The sequence below is a fragment of the Oncorhynchus nerka genome, linkage group LG9b (genome assembly GCF_034236695.1).
Source record: "Oncorhynchus nerka isolate Pitt River linkage group LG9b, Oner_Uvic_2.0, whole genome shotgun sequence".
Taxonomy (NCBI): Eukaryota; Metazoa; Chordata; class Actinopteri; order Salmoniformes; family Salmonidae; genus Oncorhynchus; species Oncorhynchus nerka.
In genome coordinates, this window is record NC_088424.1 from 30,421,946 (window position 1) to 30,442,956 (window position 21,011).

A 21,011-nucleotide genomic window follows, 5' to 3' on the forward strand; every position below is an offset into this window, starting at 1 on the left:
AGCTTACCCCCTCTCTCCTTACACTCTATCAGGGCCACTAGGCCACGTGTGCCTCCCTGTCTGTCTAGCTGCTACCTGCTGCCCAATCCCAGGCCCACACAGCTGGCCTCGGCAGATATCGGAAGAGTGGACCAGGGGGGTGTAACAGGGCCAGGGCAGGCAGAGAGACAGAGGGAGAGAAAAATAGTGACAGAAGGAGAGATCGAAACAGAGAGAAAGAGACAAAGACAGAAAAAAATATGAAAAAGAGATAAAAACAAGAGGGGAAAATGGGAAAGAGTGTGAGATTGTGTGTGTGCATGCTTAGTCTCACACAGGAAGATGCATCTAAATTCATCCTAGCATCTGTATGGACAAGTATCCTATGTAGATTGGATATTTACCCGTGGAGGCTGGTGGGAGGAGCTATAGGAAGATGGGCTTATTGTAATGGCTGGAATGTAATTAATGGAACAGAGTCAAACATAGTTTCCATATGTTTGATGTGTTTGATACCGTTCCATTTATTCCATTCCAGCATTTAGCCGTCCTCTTATAGCTCCTCCCACCAGCCTCCACTGATTCCACTATCTTACTTATTGACGTGGATGGAGCTGAGCCTGGAGTGGATAGCTGTGCCTTTGTTCATGTTATACCCTTCTTCTCATTCCAGATAATGGGGAATTCATATGCAGGGCAGCCGAAGTCTGCTCGCTTCGAAGAGGCCCTCCACAACTCTATCAAGGCCTCCCTATGCTCCAGCAGTGGAGACCCACAGCCCGTCTTCACTCAGCTGTACCTGGAGCCTGTCCATTATCATGGCAATATGGAGGGTATGTCTCCCTGTCTGCCTGTCTGTCTGTCTGTCTGTCCTCATCTAGATCGTTATATATAGAAACAGAACAAAACACTAGCTATAGCTAGCTGCCTCTTTCATTTAGTGGATCATAGTTAACAGAAACACATTGAAACTGATACTGCCATCTCTGATCATGTTTAATTATGCTGATGTTGATCAGCTGAATGGCACTTGAGAATGAGTCACTCAATTATACCCATACAGCAAGTCCATGTCATCTCAGTAATTTATACTTAACAAAAATATAAACGCAATATGTGGTGTTGGTCCAATGTTTCATGAGCTGAAATTAAAGATCCCAGAAATGTTCCATATGCACAAAAATCTTATTTCTCTCAAATGTTTTGGACAAATTTGTTTACATCGCTGTTAAAGAGCATTTATTCCTTGCCAAGATAATCCATCCACCTGATCATTTCACAAGTGCACATTGTGCTGGGAACAATAAAATGTCAATCTAAAATGTGCAGTTTTGACTGCAGGGATATCCAACAGAGCTGTTGCCTGAGAAATTCATGTTTATTTCTCTACCACCTCTAACATTGTTTTAGAAAATTTGGCAGTATGTCCAACCAACCTCACAACTGCAGACCACGTGTAACCATGCCAGCCCAGGACCTCCACATCCAGCTTCTTCACCTGCAGCATCGTCTGAGACCAGCCACCCGGACAGCTGATGAAACTGTGGGTTTGCACAACCGAAGAATTTCCACACAAACTGTCAGAAACCGGCTTAGGGAAGCTCATCTGCGTGCTTGTTATCCTCACCAGGGTCTTGACCTGGCTGCAGTTCGGCATCGTAACCGACTTCAGTGGGCAAATGCTCACTGGCACCCCGGAGAAGTGTGCGCTTTACGGATGAATCCTGTTTTCAACTGTACCGAGCAGATGACAGACAGCGTGTATGTCAGTGTTGTGTACATGGTGACGGAGGAGTTATGGTATGGGCAGGCATAAGCTATGGACAATGAACACAATTGCATTTTATCGATGGCAATTTCCATGAAGAGATCCTGAGGCATATTGTCATGCCATTCATCCGCCATCACCACGTTTCAGCATGATAATGCATGGCCCCATGTCGCAAGGATCTGTACACGATTCCTGGAACCTGAAAATGTCCCAGGTCTTCCATTGCCTGCATACTCACCAAACATGTCACCCATTGAGCATGTTTGGAATGCTCTGCATCGAGGTGTATGACAGCGTATTCCAGTTCCTGCCAATATCCAGCAACTTCGCACAGCCATTGAAGAGGAGGGAGACAACATTCCACAGGCCAAAACCAACAGCTTGATCAACTCTATGTGAAGATGTGTCACGCTGCATGAGGCAAATGGTGGTTATACCAGAGACTGACTGGTTTTCTGGCCACACCTCTACTTTGTTTTTAAGGTATCTGAAACCAAAAGATGCATATCTGTATTCCCAGTCATGTGAAATCCATAGATTAGGGCTAATGAATTTATTTCAACTGATTGATTTCCTTATATGAACTGTAACTCGGTAAAATCTTTGAAATTGTTGCATGTTTCGTTTATATTTTTGTTCAGTGTAGTTCTCTTGAAGAAAGGTAGACTTGAATGTGGCCATGTAATGTGTTATGGGTTCATCCTTCTCTTGAAAAATACCTTGCAGAGTGTCCAATCTCCAGCTCCTTGCTTTTGTATGGCATCTTCACTCCAAGATAATGTGTTGTGTGATGTGGTGTATTATGGCGACATTGTCATAGGTGGAAATGATGTCTTACAGAGTCCTGGTTTCTTACAGGGTCATTATGTCTTATGGGGTCATTGTGTTATGGGGACATTATGTCTTACGGGGTCATTGTGTGTTATGGGGACATTATGTCTTAAGGGTTCATTGTGTGTTATGGGGACATTATGTCTTACGGGGTCATTGTGTTATGGGGACATTATGTCTTAAGGGGTCATTGTGTTATAGGGACATTATGTCTTACAGGGTCATTGTGTTATGGGGACATTATGTCTTAAGGGTCATTGTGTTATGGGGACATTATGTCTTAAGGGGTCATTGTGTTATAGGGACATTATGTCTTACAGGGTCATTGTGTTATGGGGACATTATGTCTTAAGGGTCATTGTGTTATGGGGACATTATGTCTTAAGGGGTCATTGTGTTATAGGGACATTATGTCTTACAGGGTCATTGTGTTATGGGGACATTATGTCTTAAGGGTTCATTGTGTTATGGGTACAGATATAAAGCCCAAGGTGGACCTGTACCTGCCGTGCGGGAAGCCTCCGCGTCAGGATCAGCTGAACGGCCAGGCCTCTAATGGTCTGGAGGAGATGAAGGTGGACGGCAACTCTGACACCAGCAGCCCCCCACCGCCCAACTTACAAGGCCCCTCGCCCAACAGCTGCTGCACCATGGACGGTAAGCGTCAAACCATCTCAAACTCCTTTCGCCCTGGGACTTTCTCAGAAGTTGCGAAGCCCTCGGATTCAAATCCCTGCTGAAAAGCATATCTGAAGAACACATCTTGTTCATTCTCTCCCTAGGAACACCACGTTTGCAGCAATATTCACCTTAGTATGTTCCACTGTAATGTAGACATGTAGATTACATGCAGGGAGCCCTTGTCATGCAGGGCTTCTGGTAAAATAGTCTTTGGTCTCAACGGGACTCCACCCTGGCCTGCCTAAATAATGGGGGGGTATTATTGTTGTGGATGTTTACTCCTGAGTTGACTGGTGTTCCCTCTCTTCTCAGGTTTCTGTCAGGCCGGTAGGGACCTCCGTCTGGTCTCCATGTTGACAGAGCCAATCCAAGTCCCAGCTGGCTTTGAATTAGTCGGTGCCAAGTCCCCCAGCATCCCAGAGCACATCCTGGTGTGTGCTGTGGATCGACGCTTTCTGCCTGATGAGAACGGGAGAAATGCACTTTTAGGTCAGTCTGCCACGCCTCTTTGACTTGATACAATACGAAGGTCGTCCACAGCCTAGGTCAGAGTTACAGGAAATGCAGTGTACTTTAGGCCTCTGAAATGAATGTACTATTTTACCCACTCAGCATGGATGAGTCATCTGAAGTGATATTTTTTTCCCACCATCCATAATGAGGCTTGCTACAACTTTTGATTTCTGTTGCATTCAGCAGTTGATTAACCTGTGCTTTGCTGTCATTTAATGCAATAAAGTAAGTTAATTGAATGGCTTATTTTGGGCTGTTTTGAAAATGTTTTGGTTAGCAATATTAACATAAGACAATAATGTATCCATATAACCTGAAATAATGCATACTTATTCTGTAAATAACTACAGTTCCCAACTCATGTTCTCTCTCTCTGTGTTTGGTGTGTGCAGGGTTTTCAGGGAACTGTGTTGGCTGTGGAGAGAAGGGGTTCCGGTACTTTACTGAGTTCTCCAACCACATCAACCTGAAGCTGGCCACGCAGCCCAAGAAGCAGAAGCACTTAAAATACTACCTGGTGAAGAACTGTCTGGATGCTCTGTGCAAAGGACCCCTCATCTGCTGGAAAGGTGAGATTTGTATTTGTATTTATTAGGGATCCCCATTAGCTGTTGCCAAGGCAGCAGGTTCTCTTCCTGGGGTCGAAACATGCACTGGTATTACACATAAAACAAAAGATTAAACAGTACATTGTGTATCATTATTACACCACTACATATCTACATTACAAAATGTATAATACCACCATACAACCTGAGATGTCTCTCCGACTCTATCTGCATATTTCAGACACTTTCTGGAACACTTTACTTTGAATTGCTGTTATACCTGTGTAGTAACACTGTGGTTATACAACATTACATCATGTTTCATGCTACATGTCATTTAGTAAATGCATTATAAATGCATAGTAGTCTAATGTTTGTAGTTGAGCGGTTTTTAAATTGAATTTGTAATAACTAAAATGTGGTATTGGTCTGGGGCTGTAATATTTTTATGACCCATCAATATATGCACTACTGTTCAAAAGTTTGGGTTCACTTAGACATTTCCACATTTTCTTGTCAATTAAAATAACATCAAATTGATCAGAAATACAGTGTAGACATTGTTAATGTTGTAAATGACTATTGTAGCTGGAAACGGCTGATTTTTAATGGAATATCTACATAGGCGTACACAGGCCCATCCTCAGCAAACCTCACTCCTGTGTTCCAATGGCATGTTGTGTTAGCTAATCCAAGTTTATCATTTTAAAAGGCTATTTGATCATTAGAAAACCCTTTTGCAATTATGTTAGCACAGCTGAAAACTGTTGTTCTGATTAAAGAAGCAATAAAACTGGCCTTCTTTAGACTAGTTGTGTATCTGGAACATCAGCATTTGTGGGTTCGATTACAGGCTCGAAATGGCCAGAAACAAATAACTTTCTTCCGAAACTCGTCAGTCTATTTTTGTTCTGAGAAATGAAGGCTTTCCATGCGAAAAATTGCCAAGAAACTGAAGATCTCGTACAGCGCTGTATACTACTCCCTTCACAGAACAGCACAAACTAGCTCTAACCAGAATAGAAAGAGGAATGGGAGGCCCCGGTGCACAACAGAGAAAGAGGACAAGTACATTAGATTGTCTAGTTTGAGAAACCGATGCCTCACAAGTCCTCAACTGGCAGCTTCATTAAATAGTACCCGCAAACACCAGTCTCAATGTCAACAGTGAAGAGTCAACTCCAGGATGCTGGCCTTCTAGGCAGAGTTCCTCTGCCCAGTGTCTGTTCTTTTGGCCATCTTAATCTGTTCTTTTTTTGGCTAGTCTGAGATGTCTTTTTCTTTGCAACTCTGCCTAGAAGGCCAGTATCCCGGAGTCGCCTCTTCTGACGTTGAGACTGGTGTTTTGCAGGTACTATTTAATGAAGCTGCCAGTTGAGGACTTGTGAGGCATTATTGTATTATTTATTGATTCACTGATTGAATGGTTCCAGGTCTATTTTAAAAAGTGTATTTATTTCTCCCCTCCTTTTCCCCAGACTGTAAGACACGTCAGTTCTCCATTAGCAGTGCATCCACCTCCAAACCCAACTCCTCATCCTCCCTGAGCATCAAGGAGAATGGAGGCACCAACAGACACAGCTGTTCCCCCTTCTCCCTGTCAGGTAGGACACATACCCTCCTCTTACCCTTCTCCCTATCAGGTAGGACACACCCTCCTCTTACCCTTCTCCCTATCAGGTAGGACACATACCCTCCTCTTACCATTCTGCATGTCAGGTAGGACACACACCCTCCTCTTACCCTTCTCCCTGTCAGGTAGGACACAAACACCCTCCTCTTACCCTTCTCCCCTATCAGGTAGGACACATACCCTTCTCCCTATCCGGTAGGACACATACCCTACTCTTACCATTCTACATGTCAGGTAGGACACACACCCTCCTCTTACCCTTCTCCCTATCAGGTAGGACACACACCCTACTCTTACCATTCTACATGTCAGGTAGGACACACACCCTCCTCTTACCCTTCTCCCTGTCAGGTAGGACACATACCCTACTCTTACCATTCTACATGTCAGGTAGGACACATACCCTCCTCTTACCCTTCTCCCTATCAGGTAGGACACACACCCTACTCTTACCATTCTACATGTCAGGTAGGACACAAACACCCTCCTCTTACCCTTCTCCCTATCAGGTAGGACACACCCTACTCTTACCCTTCTCCCTGTCAGGTAGGACACAAACACCCTCATCTTACCCTTCTCCCTATCAGGTAGGACACATACCCTCCTCTTACCCTTCTCCCTATCAGGTAGGACACATACCCTACTCTTACCATTCTACATGTCAGGTAGGACACACCCTACTCTTACCCTTCTACATGTCAGGTAGGACACCCTACTCTTACCCTTCTACATGTCAGGTAGGACACATACCCTACTCTTACCATTCTACATGTCAGGTAGGACACATACCCTACTCTTACCATTCTACATGTCAGGTAGGACACACACCCTCCTCTTACCCTTCTCCCTATCAGGTAGGACACACACCCTACTCTTACCATTCTACATGTCAGGTAGGACACACACCCTCCTCTTACCCTTCTCCCTGTCAGGTAGGACACATACCCTACTCTTACCATTCTACATGTCAGGTAGGACACATACCCTACTCTTACCATTCTACATGTCAGGTAGGACACAAACACCCTCCTCTTACCCTTCTCCCTATCAGGTAGGACACACCCTACTCTTACCCTTCTCCCTGTCAGGTAGGACACAAACATCCTCCTCTTACCCTTCTCCCTATCAGGTAGGACACATACCCTACTCTTACCATTCTACATATCAGGTAGGACACACACCCTCCTCTTACCCTTCTCCCTATCAGGTAGGACACATACCCTACTCTTACCATTCTACATGTCAGGTAGGACACATACCCTACTCTTACCATTCTACATGTCAGGTAGGACACATACCCTACTCTTACCATTCTACATGTCAGGTAGGACACACCCTACTCTTACCCTTCTACATGTCAGGTAGGACACCCTACTCTTAACCTTCTACATGTCAGGTAGGACACATACCCTACTCTTACCATTCTACATGTCAGGTAGGACACATACCCTACTCTTACCCTTCTCCCTATCAGGTAGGACACATACCCTACTCTTACCATTCTACATGTCAGGTAGGACACATACCCTACTCTTACCATTCTACATGTCAGGTAGGACACATACCCTCCTCTTACCCTTCTCTCTATCAGGTAGGACACATACCCTACTCTTACCCTTCTCCCTATCAGGTAGGACACATACCCTACTCTTACCATTCTACATGTCAGGTAGGACACACACCCTCCTCTTACCCTTCTCCCTGTCAGGTAGGACACATACCCTACTCTTACCATTCTACATGTCAGGTAGGACACATACCCTACTCTTACCATTCTACATGTCAGGTAGGACACATACCCTACTCTTACCATTCTACATGTCAGGTAGGACACACACCCTCCTCTTACCCTTCACTCATGGCAGTGGAGCCTGGTCAGTTTGTAGGGTAGTTAGTGTTCAGTCAGTGTAAGATCTAACCTGATGTTAGACAGCTGTGCTCATATGCTCTATTGACTTTAGCCTCCTACTGAGCTACATCCTGCTCCTCTGTCAGGGAAGGGTAGAGGTGTGACACAACACCCCCTCTCCCCTCCCTACCCTCTTCTCCCATCCCTCCCTCCCTCTGACCAAGATCTGGCTGGAGTGAATAGTGTCTGTGTTTGTTTACAAAGCATTGTTTGGTTAAAGGGGACAGTTATGGTCTACTTGTTGTAATGGAAAAACTGGATTTAGTCATTATTGTTGATTTGTTAGTGTTGTTTGGAGACATTTTGGTTAACGTCACTTGACAGGACCCATTCTAACACCCACACGGTGTTCTTATTGCCCTCCAGACTCCCCATCTACCAGAATTCCCTCTGCATCCTCTGTGTTCCTCTCAGCCCAGGACCTGGCCCGAGAGTGCAGCTTCCTCAAGCCTTTGGCCTCTACCCCTGGGACAGAGACTCTACCAATAGGTTCAACTCTTCTTCTACTCTAGTTCTACCACCACTGTTTCTGGATGACATTGTGTTAATCTATGTGATCACATCTCCATCGCATAGTCATCTTTCTCCCACAACGTCAGCTTCAAAGTGTTTTACACCATGGTACATCATACAGCAATAATATCCAGTGATATTATGCAGACTGCCTCATGTGTAATAGGCTTTAGTCTGGGTATTTCAGAACATTCCTTGTGTGTGTGTGTGTGTGTGTGTGTCTCCAGTCAGTAGAAGAATCTACACTCCACAGCTCCATCTGGCCTATGCTTGGCCATGTAAACCAACATGTTTGTAGGCAACAGCTCATTCTCCTACTCAGACAAGGGCACATAGCAGAAATGATGCCGTACACACACAGGCCTCATCAATAATGAGCAGAAAATCCCTGTAATGACTTTTTAAGGGCGAGATTGACAGGCCTGGGCTACACATACTGTACTGATCAATGTGTTTGCGTATATGCACACACCGTGAATCTGAGATTAGTAAGTGCCCCATCAGTTCATTGGCAATAAGAAACTAATAGCTCAGTGTTAGGCGGGCATAAATCCTTCTTATAAAGTATATTGCTCAGTCTCTGTATTAGGAAGATATGTCAGGATGATTGGTTTTCTTTTGTGATTATCAAACACATGTATTTCTTGTATTTTTTACTATTTGTTTCCTATAACAGAGGAAGATAAATGTGCATTTCACGTATGGCATCTCTCAAAAAATTGTCTTACGAAAGTAAATGATTTAGCATCGAATCATCTGAAAATGAACTGTGGTGGAATGCATCATAACAATGTATGGTGTGTCTGTCTGTCTGTCTGCCCACAGTTCTGATAGTGAACAGTCCGGCTAGCGGACTGGGTGCAGAGGGCCGCCCCCCCTTACTGAGCCTCTCCCAGGTGTCTCTGGGAACCCAAGGACAGGGGTACAGAACCTCGGACCCAGGAGACAGCCCTGGTGAGCACCATGTTCTCCTCCCAAACCTTTGTGACGCTTGTCTGTGTTGCTGTTTTAAACCCAAATAAGGGTAACTCAACCGCCCTAGCTCCTCGTTTTAGATTCTATGGTCTGAAATAGTACATTTACTCATAGATTGCTATTGTAGAAGCCCAGTGAATGTTCTGGGGACCAGGATTGTAGGTATTCTGCAGTTTATTCATATGTTCCTCTTGTGTTGTTTTCTGTCCAGTTTCGTCTGCCATGACCCTTGGCCCGCCCAAGAAGCGCCACCGCGGTTGGCACCCCAACCCCCTGGTCCCAGTCCCCCCTACAGCCGTCCCTGTGCCCACCATCCAACCAATCATCTACTCCCCAGGTCTGGCATAGAGTTTTTGATCATTTTTATTGTTTATTTACATAGGGACAGATTAATTTAGCCTCTGTCTCTGTGTGCATGCGTGCGTGATGTTGACTAGTACATTGACCTCCCTTTTCGGGAGAAGGAAGGACACAAGGTCTGAGACATGCTCTGTTGTCAGTGTGATTCATTCAGCATCTCCATGGAGATCGTGTCAGACGGGTTAGTGCAGATACAGTATGAACAGAGAATCGCTAAAACTGAGAGGTCTGCGAAGCTAGGAGAGCCAGGACACTATGACTTAAAGGAGACATACAGTATATTCCCTGGTTTTATTCTGTATATATCCAGACGATAAAGGGCTGTATAGAGCCATGTGTATGACCACCCCACCTACAAACATTGGACATGGTTATCTTCAAATAATGGAAACAATCTGAAAAGTCTACAGTAGACGAGGCCAACTCTCCTCCTGGAGTGGGTTGGCCTCGTCATGGTCCTGGTGAGTAGTTCAGTAGAATTAGCTATGCTAGAAAAGGTTTTCAGTGAAAGTCTGCTGGAGGGTATCTCTGAAGGAGGAGAGTTGGTGCTGAGCTGATGTCTAGCTGTATTCTAATCCCAGTATTGACATGTAGCTCTCTGTCTTCTCCATCAGGCTCTGTACTGGCTATGCCTACTCCTCAGCCGCCTGTAGCAGGGGTCCTTCAGCCCAAACCTGTCACTGCCGGAGAGACTGTCATCGTCCCCAACAACCTGCTCAACACCTCAGGAGTCCGTCCCGTCATCCTCATCGGTACAAACCACCATTCTTTGACTGACTGCAATTGAATTGAATTTAAGTGAATTGAATTAACTCTGATGTTTGGTTTGGCAGGGCATGGTACGTTACCATACTTCTACGGGAACGTGGGGGACATTGTGGTGAGCCCCCTGCTAGTGAGCTGCTATAAAGGCAACCAGCTGACTGAGAAGACCCTGTCCAGTCTTGGACTGAACAGTAGCCAACTGCTCAGTGTGGAAACCATAATACTTCTCACCCTGCAGTACCTTGCAAGGCTAGGTAAAGGTCTCAAAACACTCATACACTTGCACTTAGATGCATGCATACACCCTGTTCGATATGGAAGACTTATATAACATTTTGAATCACACAGGCTAAGCTCAGCCAAGGCCTGGTTGTTTTAAGTTTGGTAACACAATAGAGAATGACAGAGGACTCTAGTGCCCAAAAGACAGGCTTAGCATGGGCAGCACCATTGAAGATTTTCAACGTTTTGAAGATATCAACTGGGTGGGTCTTCCTATTTGTTAAGGAAGGATCACATAATTCCATTCAGGTCATCAGGAGAGATCAGCTAATTAATTATACTCATGAGCAAATATTCCATAACTGCAGGTGGCAGTAAATGGCCAACCTTGGCTTCATACCTGTTCTAACAACACACTACAGGGGGCGGTGTGCACCCTTTCCGTTTGTTTACCAACTCATAGAAGTAGTAGAAGAAGAAAATGTACTACTTCAAAATGGTAATGGTCTCAAAAGCACCGCCCGTGCACTCACAAACGCAAAAATGGGACGATACAATGTTCCGTCTTCTAACTTTATATACAAAGGTATATGGACACCCCTTCAAATGAGTGGATTTGGCTATTTCAGCCACACCCGTTACAGACAGATTGATAAAGCCAGTGATTGATGTGGTGTATTCCTCAATGTCATCGGAAGAATCCCGGAGCATGTTCCAGTCTGTGATAACAAAACAGTCCTGTAGTTTAGTATCTGCTTCATCTGACCACTGGTGCTTCCAGCTTTAATTTTTGTTTGTAAGCAGGAATCAGAAGGATAGAGTTGTGGTCCGATTTACCAAATGGAGGGCGAGGGAGAGCTTTGTATGTGTCTCTGTGTGTGGAGTACAGGTAATCTAGTATTTTTTCCCTCTGGTTGCACATTTAACATGTTGATGAAAATTTGGTAGAGCTGTTTTTAAGTTTCTCTGCATTAAAGTCTCCGGCCACTAGGAGCGCCGCCTCTGGGTGAGTGGTTTCCTGTTTGCTTATTTCCTTACACAGCTGACCTAGTGTGGTCTAAGTATAATGCAATTCTGCATAATTTTACATAACTGGAACCTTTAATATTGCACAAGTTGACAAATTGACAGACTACTTTGACACTGACAAACTGAGAATGTGATAAAAATGACCTTGTCTTGAATCCATCAATATCCTAGGTGTATGGAGACACTTGTGGCTACAATATGAGGAAATTATAGTCCAGTTTCACTTGAAAGCATGTCTCTGTTATTTTACTTTGTAAAATGAAATATTTTGTTAGCCTACTGCAGACAGATTAGAGTCTTCTCTTTTCATCAGGAACCATTTGCATTCCAACCTGTGTTTTCCTGCGATTATATTGGAAAAAGGTTTATTTTTTATTTTTCATGCTGTTCATTCACAGATTTGCCGCGTGTTCCCATCTGTAGGCTATGCCTTGTTGTTGGAATATATACAATCCACAACTAGGCCATTTTTTAAAATAAGTTATTGATTCTCTGTGTCAAAATTATAGGCCTTTTCTTGGTGTAGTAGGCTACTCTGAATTATTTCATTTATTTCTGAACAGATAGCAGTAATTCTATAACTTTGGCTCATTTATTTCAATTCACCAGGGGTGCTGCAGCTCCAGAACCCTTTGTGCTGGAGAGACGAGAGTTGCAGGCTCTCAGCCTCCAGTATTTATGCTGCATTAGTTTATGTGTCGGGGGGCTAGGGTCAGTTTGTTATATCTGGAGTACTTCTCCTGTCCTATTCGGTGTCCTGTGTGAATCTAAGTGTGCGTTCTCTAATTCTCTCCTTCTCTCTTTCTTTCTCTCTCTCGGAGGACCTGAGCCCTAGGACCATGCCCCAGGACTACCTGACATGATGACTCCTTGCTGTCCCCAGTCCACCTGGCCATGCTGCTGCTCCAGTTTCAACTGGCCTGGGCCCTAGGACCATGTCCCAGGACTACCTGACATGATGACTCCTTGCTGTCCCCAGTCCACCTGGCCATGCTGCTGCTCCAGTTTCAACTGTTCTGCCTTACTATTATTCAACCATGCTGGTCATTTATGAACATTTGAACATCTTGGCCACGTTCTGTTATAATCTCCACCCGGCACAGCCAGAAGAGGACTGGCCACCCCACATATGCTCTCTCTAATTCTCTCTTTCTTTCTCTCTCTCTCTCGGAGGACCTGAGCCCTAGGACCGTGCCCCAGGACTACCTGACATGATGACTCCTTGCTGTCCCCAGTCCACCTGACTGTGCTGCTGCTCCAGTTTCAACTGTTCTGCCTTATTATTATTCGACCATGCTGGTCATTTATGAACATTTGAACATCTTGGTCATGTTCTGTTATAATCTCTACCCGGCACAGCCAGAAGAGGACTGGCCACCCCACATAGCCTGGTTCCTCTCTAGGTTTCTTCCTAGGTTTTGGCCTTTCTAGGGAGTTTTTCCTAGCCACCGTGCTTTTACACCTGCATTGTTTGCTGTTTGGGGTTTTAGGCTGGGTTTCTGTACAGCACTTTGAGATATCAGCTGATGTACGAAGGGCTATATAAATAAATTTGATTTGATTTGATGTCTATCAGAGCAGAGCGAGGGATCATGGAAAGTGAATGTAATTTTAGTTCTGTGAGAGATGCAGGCGTTCTTCTCACACAGCCATGGCCACGCGTTTGTCTCAAGCATAGGTTGGAATGTTGCCCAAACCATAAGCCGGCCCAACCCGAATCAACTCTTCGAATATCTACTTTTTCACATTACATTGGGGCAGAGGATTTAACAAAGAGGCAACTTTTTTCAAATTTTGACATTGCTAAAAGTGCAAATGATTTTTCAGGCCATGAGAGGTATAGGTTCCAGAAACAAAACAGTCCAAAACAGAGAGGTACCGGAGGATCCAGCTCAAATTAAGCACTGCATAAGAACACCGTCCCCTGCAAAACAAATAGCAAGTAGACATGGGAAACTGATATATTCATTTTTTATCTTCTGTTCTCTTTACTTCTCTTCTCTGCACTTGTCCTCTCCTCATCTCTCCTCCTCCCACCCCAGGTTCGGAGCAGATCCCTCTGAGGGAGTTGTTTGAGCAGATTGTGCTGAAGGCCATGTTGATTTGTCCTGGAGGTCTCTCCATCTCCCCGGCCCAGCTGCCCTGGCTAGCCCGCCTGGGGGCCAGCGTCTCTGGGGGCAGGGTTCAGGTCCTAGTCACCCAAAACTCCCTGGGGGAGGGCATCTCTGAGTCCCTGCGCTCACTCTGCAATGGGCCGCCTCACCAACAGTGCCTTCCCACCTACGTGGTTATTGTTTTTGCCTCCAAGATGAGCGGCAATGAGTTCTGTGTGCTCGTTCTGGGTGAGTGTTCTCATACTGTCTTTACACTACAATACCTAGATGTGTTGTGTCTGTATAGTTATAGCAGTGTTCCCCAACTGGTGGTCCACGGTCCGAATTTGGCCAACGGGTAATTTGACACCCCCCCCCCCCCAAGTTTCCTGAGATAACATTTTTTTTTTTTTTTGGACATAAAAGACACCAGCAAATCAGCTCCAAGTGATTTTAATTTTGCAAATCTGTTTCCATAATAAAGAGATATATGTGATCGTATATAAATGTAACAAGGTTTGAAATAGTTATGTTTTAGTTAAATATTACATCTGATCAAATTATTTGTAATTATGTTCCGGCCCCTTGACTATCCACTCTAGAAAGAATTGGCCCGCAACTGAATCTAGTTTATGATCCCTGATTAATAGCGTACCAAAGGAAGTAATTATAGTAGGTGAAACTTGCCTGAGACCCTAAGTCTTGCGTCAGCTCCCAGAGCTGCCTAGGCATTAGCTCTGTGGGCTGAAACAGTCTTACGGCGCAAAGGACACTCAGGCTCATTCACACTTGTCTACATGTGTCTTACAGGGAAGTACCAGGCGAGAGCACTAGCTGAGGGAATGCTCACCACCAATGAGTTCCTGAAGGAGATCAGCTACGAGCTCATAACAGGAAAAGTCAGTGTCCTGGAGTCTAACTTCAAAACCACATCACTAGGTGAGTGCCATGGGTGGGACAGGACATCAATGGAAAAAACTCAACGATCATTTCTACTCTATTTTCTCATTTTTTTGTTGGAGGAAAAGTAATTACAGTGGGGCGAAAAAGTATTTAGTCAGCCACCAATTGTGCAAGTTCTCCCACTTAAAAAGATGAGAGAGGCCTATAATTTTCATCATAGGTACACTTCAACTATCACAGACAATATTAGAAGAAAAAAAATCAGAAAATCATTGTAGGATTTTTAATGAATTTATTTGCAAATTATGGTGGAAAATAAGTATTTGGTCACCTACAAACAAGCAAGATTTCTGGCTCTCACAGACCTGTAACTTCTTCTTTAAGAGGCTCCTCTGTCCTCCACTCGTTACCTGTATTAATGGCACCTGTTTGAACTTGTTATCAGTATAAAGGACACCTGTCCACAACCTCAAACAGTCACACTCCAAACTCCACTATGGCCAAGACCAAAGAGCTGTCAAAGGACACCAGAAACAAAATTGTAGACCTGCACCAGGCTGGGAAGACTGAATCTGCAATAGGTAAGCAGCTTGGTTTGAAGAAATCAACTGTGGGAGCCATTATTAGGAAATGGAAGACATACAAGACTACTGATAATCTGCCTCGATCTGGGGCTCCACGCAAGATCTCACCCCGTGGGGTCAAAATGATCACAAGAACGGTGAGCAAAAATCCCAGAACCACACGGGGGGACCTAGTGAATGACCTGCAGAGAGCTGGGACCAAAGTAACATAGCCTACCATCAGTAACACACTATGCCGCCAGGGACTCAAATCCTGCAGTGCCAGACGTGTTCCCCTGCTTAAGCCAGTACATGTCCAGGCCCGTCTGAAGTTTGCTAGAGAGCATTTGGATGATCCAGAAGAAGATTGGGAGAATGTCATATGGTCAGATGAAACCAAAATATAACTTTTTGGTAAAAACTCAACTCGTCGTGTTTGGAGGACAAAGAATGCTGAGTTGCATCCAAAGAACACCATACCTACTGTGAAGCATGGGGGTGGAAACATCATGCTTTGGGGCTGTTTTTCTGCAAAGGGACCAGGACGAAAGATCCGTGTAAAGGAAAGAATGAATGGGGCCATGTATCGTGAGATTTTGAGTGAAATCCTCCTTCCACCATCAAGGGCATTGAAGATAAAACTTGGCTGGGTCTTTCAGCATGACAATGATCCCAAACACACCGCCCGTGCAATGAAGGAGTGGCTTTGTAAGAAGCATTTCAAGGTCCTGGAGTGGCCTAGCCAGTCTCCAGATCTCAACCCCATAGAAAATCATTGGAGGGAGTTGAAAGTCCGTGTTGCCCAGCAACAGCCCCAAAACATCACTGCTCTAGAGGAGATCTGCATGGAGGAATGGGACAAAATACCAGCAACAGTGTGTGAAAACCTTGTGAAGACTTACAGAAAACGTTTGACCTCTGTCTTTGCCACCAAAGGGTATATAACAAAGTATTGAGATTAACTTTTGTTATTGACCAAATACTTATTTTCCACCATAATTTGCAAATAAATTCATTAAAAATCCTACAATGTGATTTTCTGGATTTTCTTTCTCATTTTGTCTGTCATAGTTGAAGTGTACCTATGATGTAAATTACAGGCCTCTCTCATCTTTTTAAGTGGGAGAACTTGCACAATTGGTGGCTGACGAAGTACTTTTTCGCCCCACTGTATGTAGGTAGTCCATTTAATGAATCAATCAATTAATCAAACAAACATGAACTGTGTTTCAAGGACAATGTTTATTTTAGTGTCAATATGAAAACAGAACAACACCACAATCTAGGTCCCATATTGTTATGTTTATGTATATTTTCCCAATTATGCATATTCACCTTCCTTAATGCCCACTGGCCCATCCCTACTGCTTTGTTCAGCAATACCTTGAACTGGCAGTTTGGCAGTCACAGGATGGGAACGGGACACTGTGCCACAGACAGACACATCAATATTTGATGAGGTTTTGCTTATGTAGCTGCTGTGTGTGTGAGTGTCTTTGTCTCTGACGGGTGGTGGCCTGTTGTGTTGTTGTTTCCAGGGGACAACCTGGACAAGCAGCTGCTACACATCCAGCGGCAACGGAAGGGCCAGGTCATCCAGCCCTTCCAGGGCGATGTCACCGACCACATCCCGTCCCAGGAGGCAGCCACCATGGTACCTCCCTCCGAGTCAGGTGAGGCATGGCTACGGTCTGGTCCGTCTTCTCCTCCTCTTCCTGCTGGAGACTCACTATGAAGCTTCTGGATCAGAATATGGATGGATAGATATTAAAGTAATCTACTGTATATATTCAGCTCTAAGTTTCCAGTATTGTGACCTGCAGGTTCTTCCCCCCCCTCCTCCAACAGAGCTGCTGAGTGAGTTGTTTCAGATCCACTCTCCCCAGCTGAGTGAGTTGTTTCAGATCCACTCTCCCCAGCTGAGTGAGTTGTTTCAGATCCACTCTCCCCAGCTGAGTGTAGCCAGGAGCCTGCTCTCCCTGGTGTGTTCCATAGCAAACTCAGGCAGCCAGAGTCTGGACCTGGGCCGCTTCTGCAAGGTGGACTTCCTGGTTCTGGTTCCTCCGTCTCACGTCCTGGTGAACCAGACCGCTCATCGCATCCAACAATCAGGTATTCATGAGGGGCGAAGAGGGTCAAATTAGAATTTGAAGGCTGCACTGGCAATACAATGGATTGAAAAATCACATCTTTAGGTAGTCGTCTACAAGAGACTCATCTCAAGATTACAGTATATCTGCCTTTTATGACGTTTCTTAGTAATGATTGTGGAACTTTTAGTAATCTCTTTCTGCCGGTCTCTAACAGGAGTGCTAGTGGACCTGGGTATAGAGGATGCTTCCTCAGCTCACCAGAGGTCAGACCAGTATGTGGTTCGTCTAGATGGAGACTTCCACGCCAAGATGGAGGCCTTTATGCGGAAAGTCAAACAGAATCCCTACACCCTGTTCGTGCTCATCCACGACAACTCCCACGTGGACCTGACCAGGTAACACATACACATACACACACACACATGCACACACAGATTTGAGTAAACTGGAAGTTGTGCTGCTGATCCTGTTGGTTCTGACAGATGTTGTAATGAAAACTTTGCTATGGCTAGAGGGTCAGTCCTCGGCTACACAGCATACTGAATAAGAACAGAACAGCCCAAGCCAAGTCAGAACAAGACAGAAAAGAGCAGAGGTGTATTTTTCGTCATAAATATAGAACAGGACAGAACAACATACCTCAAGGTAACTTCATTTTTGTTTCCCCTCGCTGTGTAGTGCCCGGTCCGGCTCGGTGTGCCACGGGGAGCTTCAGGGTATAGCTGACAGGGTGGTAAACTGCCAGGAGGTCCTGGAGGCCTTGAACCTGCTGGTGCTGCAGGTCAGCTGCTTCCCCTTCGCCCTGCAGACAAGACAGTCCCGCATCAGCGTTCACAACGAGGTGCACTGGCCAGACAACACAGACAGCCTGGTGAGTGGCCCTGTGCAGTGGTTCATCTACATCTTCTGGTGGTACCTATTTGGAATTACATTCACATTTGGGTCATTTAGCAGACACTTCTATCAAAAGCGACTTAGTTAGTGCATTCAACTAAGGTAGGAAAACAAACCCATATCACAGTCAATGCAAGTAAAAACATCTAAATAGCCGCACAAATAATGGGGTCGAAAATTGTTCCACCACTGAGACAACAAGATTGGAAAGCTGCCACAGTCACCCCTCTCTTCAAATTGTATTAATTTATTTTTATTTCACCTTTATTTAACCAGGTAGGCCAGTTGAGAACAAGTTCTCATTTACAACTGCGACATGGCCAAGATAAAGCAAAGCAGTGTGACAAAAACAAAGGGGGAGACACTCTAGACCTAAACTGCTACAGATCTATATCCATCCTGCCCTGCCTTTCTAAAGTCTTCGAAAGCCAAGTTAACAAACAGATCACCGGACATTTAGAATCCCACCGTACCTTCTCCACTATGCAATCTGTTTTTCGAGCTGGTCACGGGTGCACCTCAGCCACGCTCAAGGTCCTAAACGATATCATAACCGCCATCGATAAAATAGAGTACAGTGCAGCCGTTTTCATCGACCTGGCCAAGGCTTTCGACTCTGGCAATCACCGCATTCTTATCTGACTCTCAGATAGAGTTCAATGTGTCAAATCGGAGGGCCTGTTGTCCGGATTTCTAGTGGTCTCTATGGTGGTGCCACAGGGTTCAATTCTCGAGCCGACTCTTTTCTCTGTATACATCAACAATGTGGCTCTTGCTGCTGGTGATTCTCTGATCCACCTCTACGCAGACAACACCATTCTGAATCATCTGGCTCTTCTTTTGACACTGTGTTAACAAACCTCCAAACAAGCTTCAATGCCATACAACACTCCTTCCGTGGCCTCCAACTTCTCTTAAATGCTAGTAAAACTAAATGCATGCTCTTCAATTGATCGCTGCCTGCACCTGTCTGCCTGACTAGCATCACTACTCTAGACAGTTCTGACTTAGAATATGTGGACAACTACAAATACTTAGGTGTCTGGTTAGACTGTAAACTCTCCTTCGAGACTCACATTAATTAAGTATCTCCAATACAAAATTAAATCTAGAATAGTCTTCCGATTTCGCAACAAAGCCTCCTTCATTCATGCTGCCAAACATACCCTCGTAAAGCTGACCATCCTACCGATCCTCGACTTCAGCGATGTCATTTACAAAATAGCCTCCGACACTCTACTCAGCAAATTGGATGTAGTCTATCACAGTGCCATCCGTTTTGTCACTAAAGCCCCATATACTACCCACCACTGTGACCTGTATACTCTCGTTGGCTGGCCCTCACTACATATCCATCGCCAAACCCACTGGCTCCAGGTCATCTATAAGTCTTTGCTAGGTAAAGCCCCGCTTTATCTCAGCTCGCTGGTCACCATAGCAACAGCAGCACGCGTTCCAGCAGGTACAGTGCCTTGTGAAAGTATTCGGCCCCCTTGAACTTTGCAACCTTTTGCCACATTTCAGGCTTCAAACATAAAGATATAAAACTGTATTTTTTTGTGAAGAATCAACAACAAGTGGGACATAATCATGAAGTGGAACGACATTTATTGTATATTTCAAACTCTTTTAACAAATCAAAAACTGAAAAATTGGGTGTGCAAAATTATTCAGCCCCCTTAAGTTAATACTTTGTAGCGCCACCTTTTGCTGCGATTACAGCTGTAAGTCGCTTGGGGTATGTCTCTATCAGTTTTGCACATCGAGAGACTGAAATTTTTTCCCATTCCTCCTTGCAAAACACCTCGAGCTCAGTGAGGTTGGATGGAGAGCATTTGTGAACAGCAGTTTTCAGTTCTTTCCACAGATTCTCGATTGGATTCAGGTCTGGACTTTGACTTGGCCATTCTAACACCTGGATATGTTTATTTTTGAACCATTCCATTGTAGATTTTGCTTTATGTTTTGGATCATTGTCTTGTTGGAAGACAAATCTCCGTCCAAGTCTCAGGTCTTTTGCAGACTCCATCAGGTTTTCTTCCAGAATGGTCCTGTATTTGGCTCCATCCATCTTCCCATCAATTTTAACCATTGTCCCTGCTGAAGAAAAGCAGGCCCAAACCATGATGCTGCCACCACCATGTTTGACAGTGGGGATGGTGTTTCGGGTGTTGCTTTTACGCCAAACATAACGTTTTGCATTGTTGCCAAAAAGTTCCATTTTGGTTTCATCTGACCAGAGCACCTTCTTCCACATGTTTGGTGTGTCTCCCAGGTGGCTTGTGGCAAACTTTAAACAACACTTTTTATGGATATCTTTAAGAAATGGCTTTCTTCTTGCCACTCTTCCATAAAGGCCAGATTTGTGCAATATACGACTGATTGTTGTCCTATGGACAGAGTCTCCCACCTCAGCTGTAGATCTCTCTCTCTGTGATCATGGGCCTCTTGGCTGCATCTCTGATCAGTCTTCTCCTTGTATGAGCTGAAAGTTTAGAAGGACGGCCAGTTCTTGGTAGATTTGCAGTGGTCTGATACTCCTTCCATTTCAATATTATCGCTTGCACAGTGCTCCTTGGGATGTTTAAAGCTTGGGAAATCTTTTTGTATCCAAATCCGGCTTTAAACTTCTTCACAACAGTATCTCGGACCTGCCTGGTGTGTTCCTTGTTCTTCATGATGCTCTCTGCGCTTTTAACGGACCTCTGAGACTATCACAGTGCAGGTGCATTTATA

At 44.7% G+C, this 21,011-nt stretch overlaps 1 protein-coding gene across 1 annotated transcript in view; it reads left to right on the forward strand.

Moving 5' to 3' along the window:
• Positions 1–655: 655 nt before the first annotated feature.
• Positions 656–21,011, forward strand: part of LOC115114584 (GREB1-like protein) — a 47,805-nt gene continuing 27,449 nt past the window's right edge. Inside the window, exons 1-16 of the mRNA XM_065013523.1 lie at positions 656–812; positions 3,059–3,241; positions 3,563–3,751; positions 4,168–4,344; positions 5,802–5,927; positions 8,232–8,354; positions 9,195–9,332; positions 9,565–9,690; positions 10,328–10,465; positions 10,547–10,732; positions 13,772–14,071; positions 14,633–14,761; positions 16,827–16,961; positions 17,137–17,400; positions 17,596–17,776; positions 18,060–18,252. Coding sequence (XP_064869595.1) covers positions 656–812; positions 3,059–3,241; positions 3,563–3,751; positions 4,168–4,344; positions 5,802–5,927; positions 8,232–8,354; positions 9,195–9,332; positions 9,565–9,690; positions 10,328–10,465; positions 10,547–10,732; positions 13,772–14,071; positions 14,633–14,761; positions 16,827–16,961; positions 17,137–17,400; positions 17,596–17,776; positions 18,060–18,252 — 2,745 coding nt within the window. The remainder of the gene's footprint in view (positions 813–3,058; positions 3,242–3,562; positions 3,752–4,167; positions 4,345–5,801; positions 5,928–8,231; positions 8,355–9,194; positions 9,333–9,564; positions 9,691–10,327; positions 10,466–10,546; positions 10,733–13,771; positions 14,072–14,632; positions 14,762–16,826; positions 16,962–17,136; positions 17,401–17,595; positions 17,777–18,059; positions 18,253–21,011) is intronic.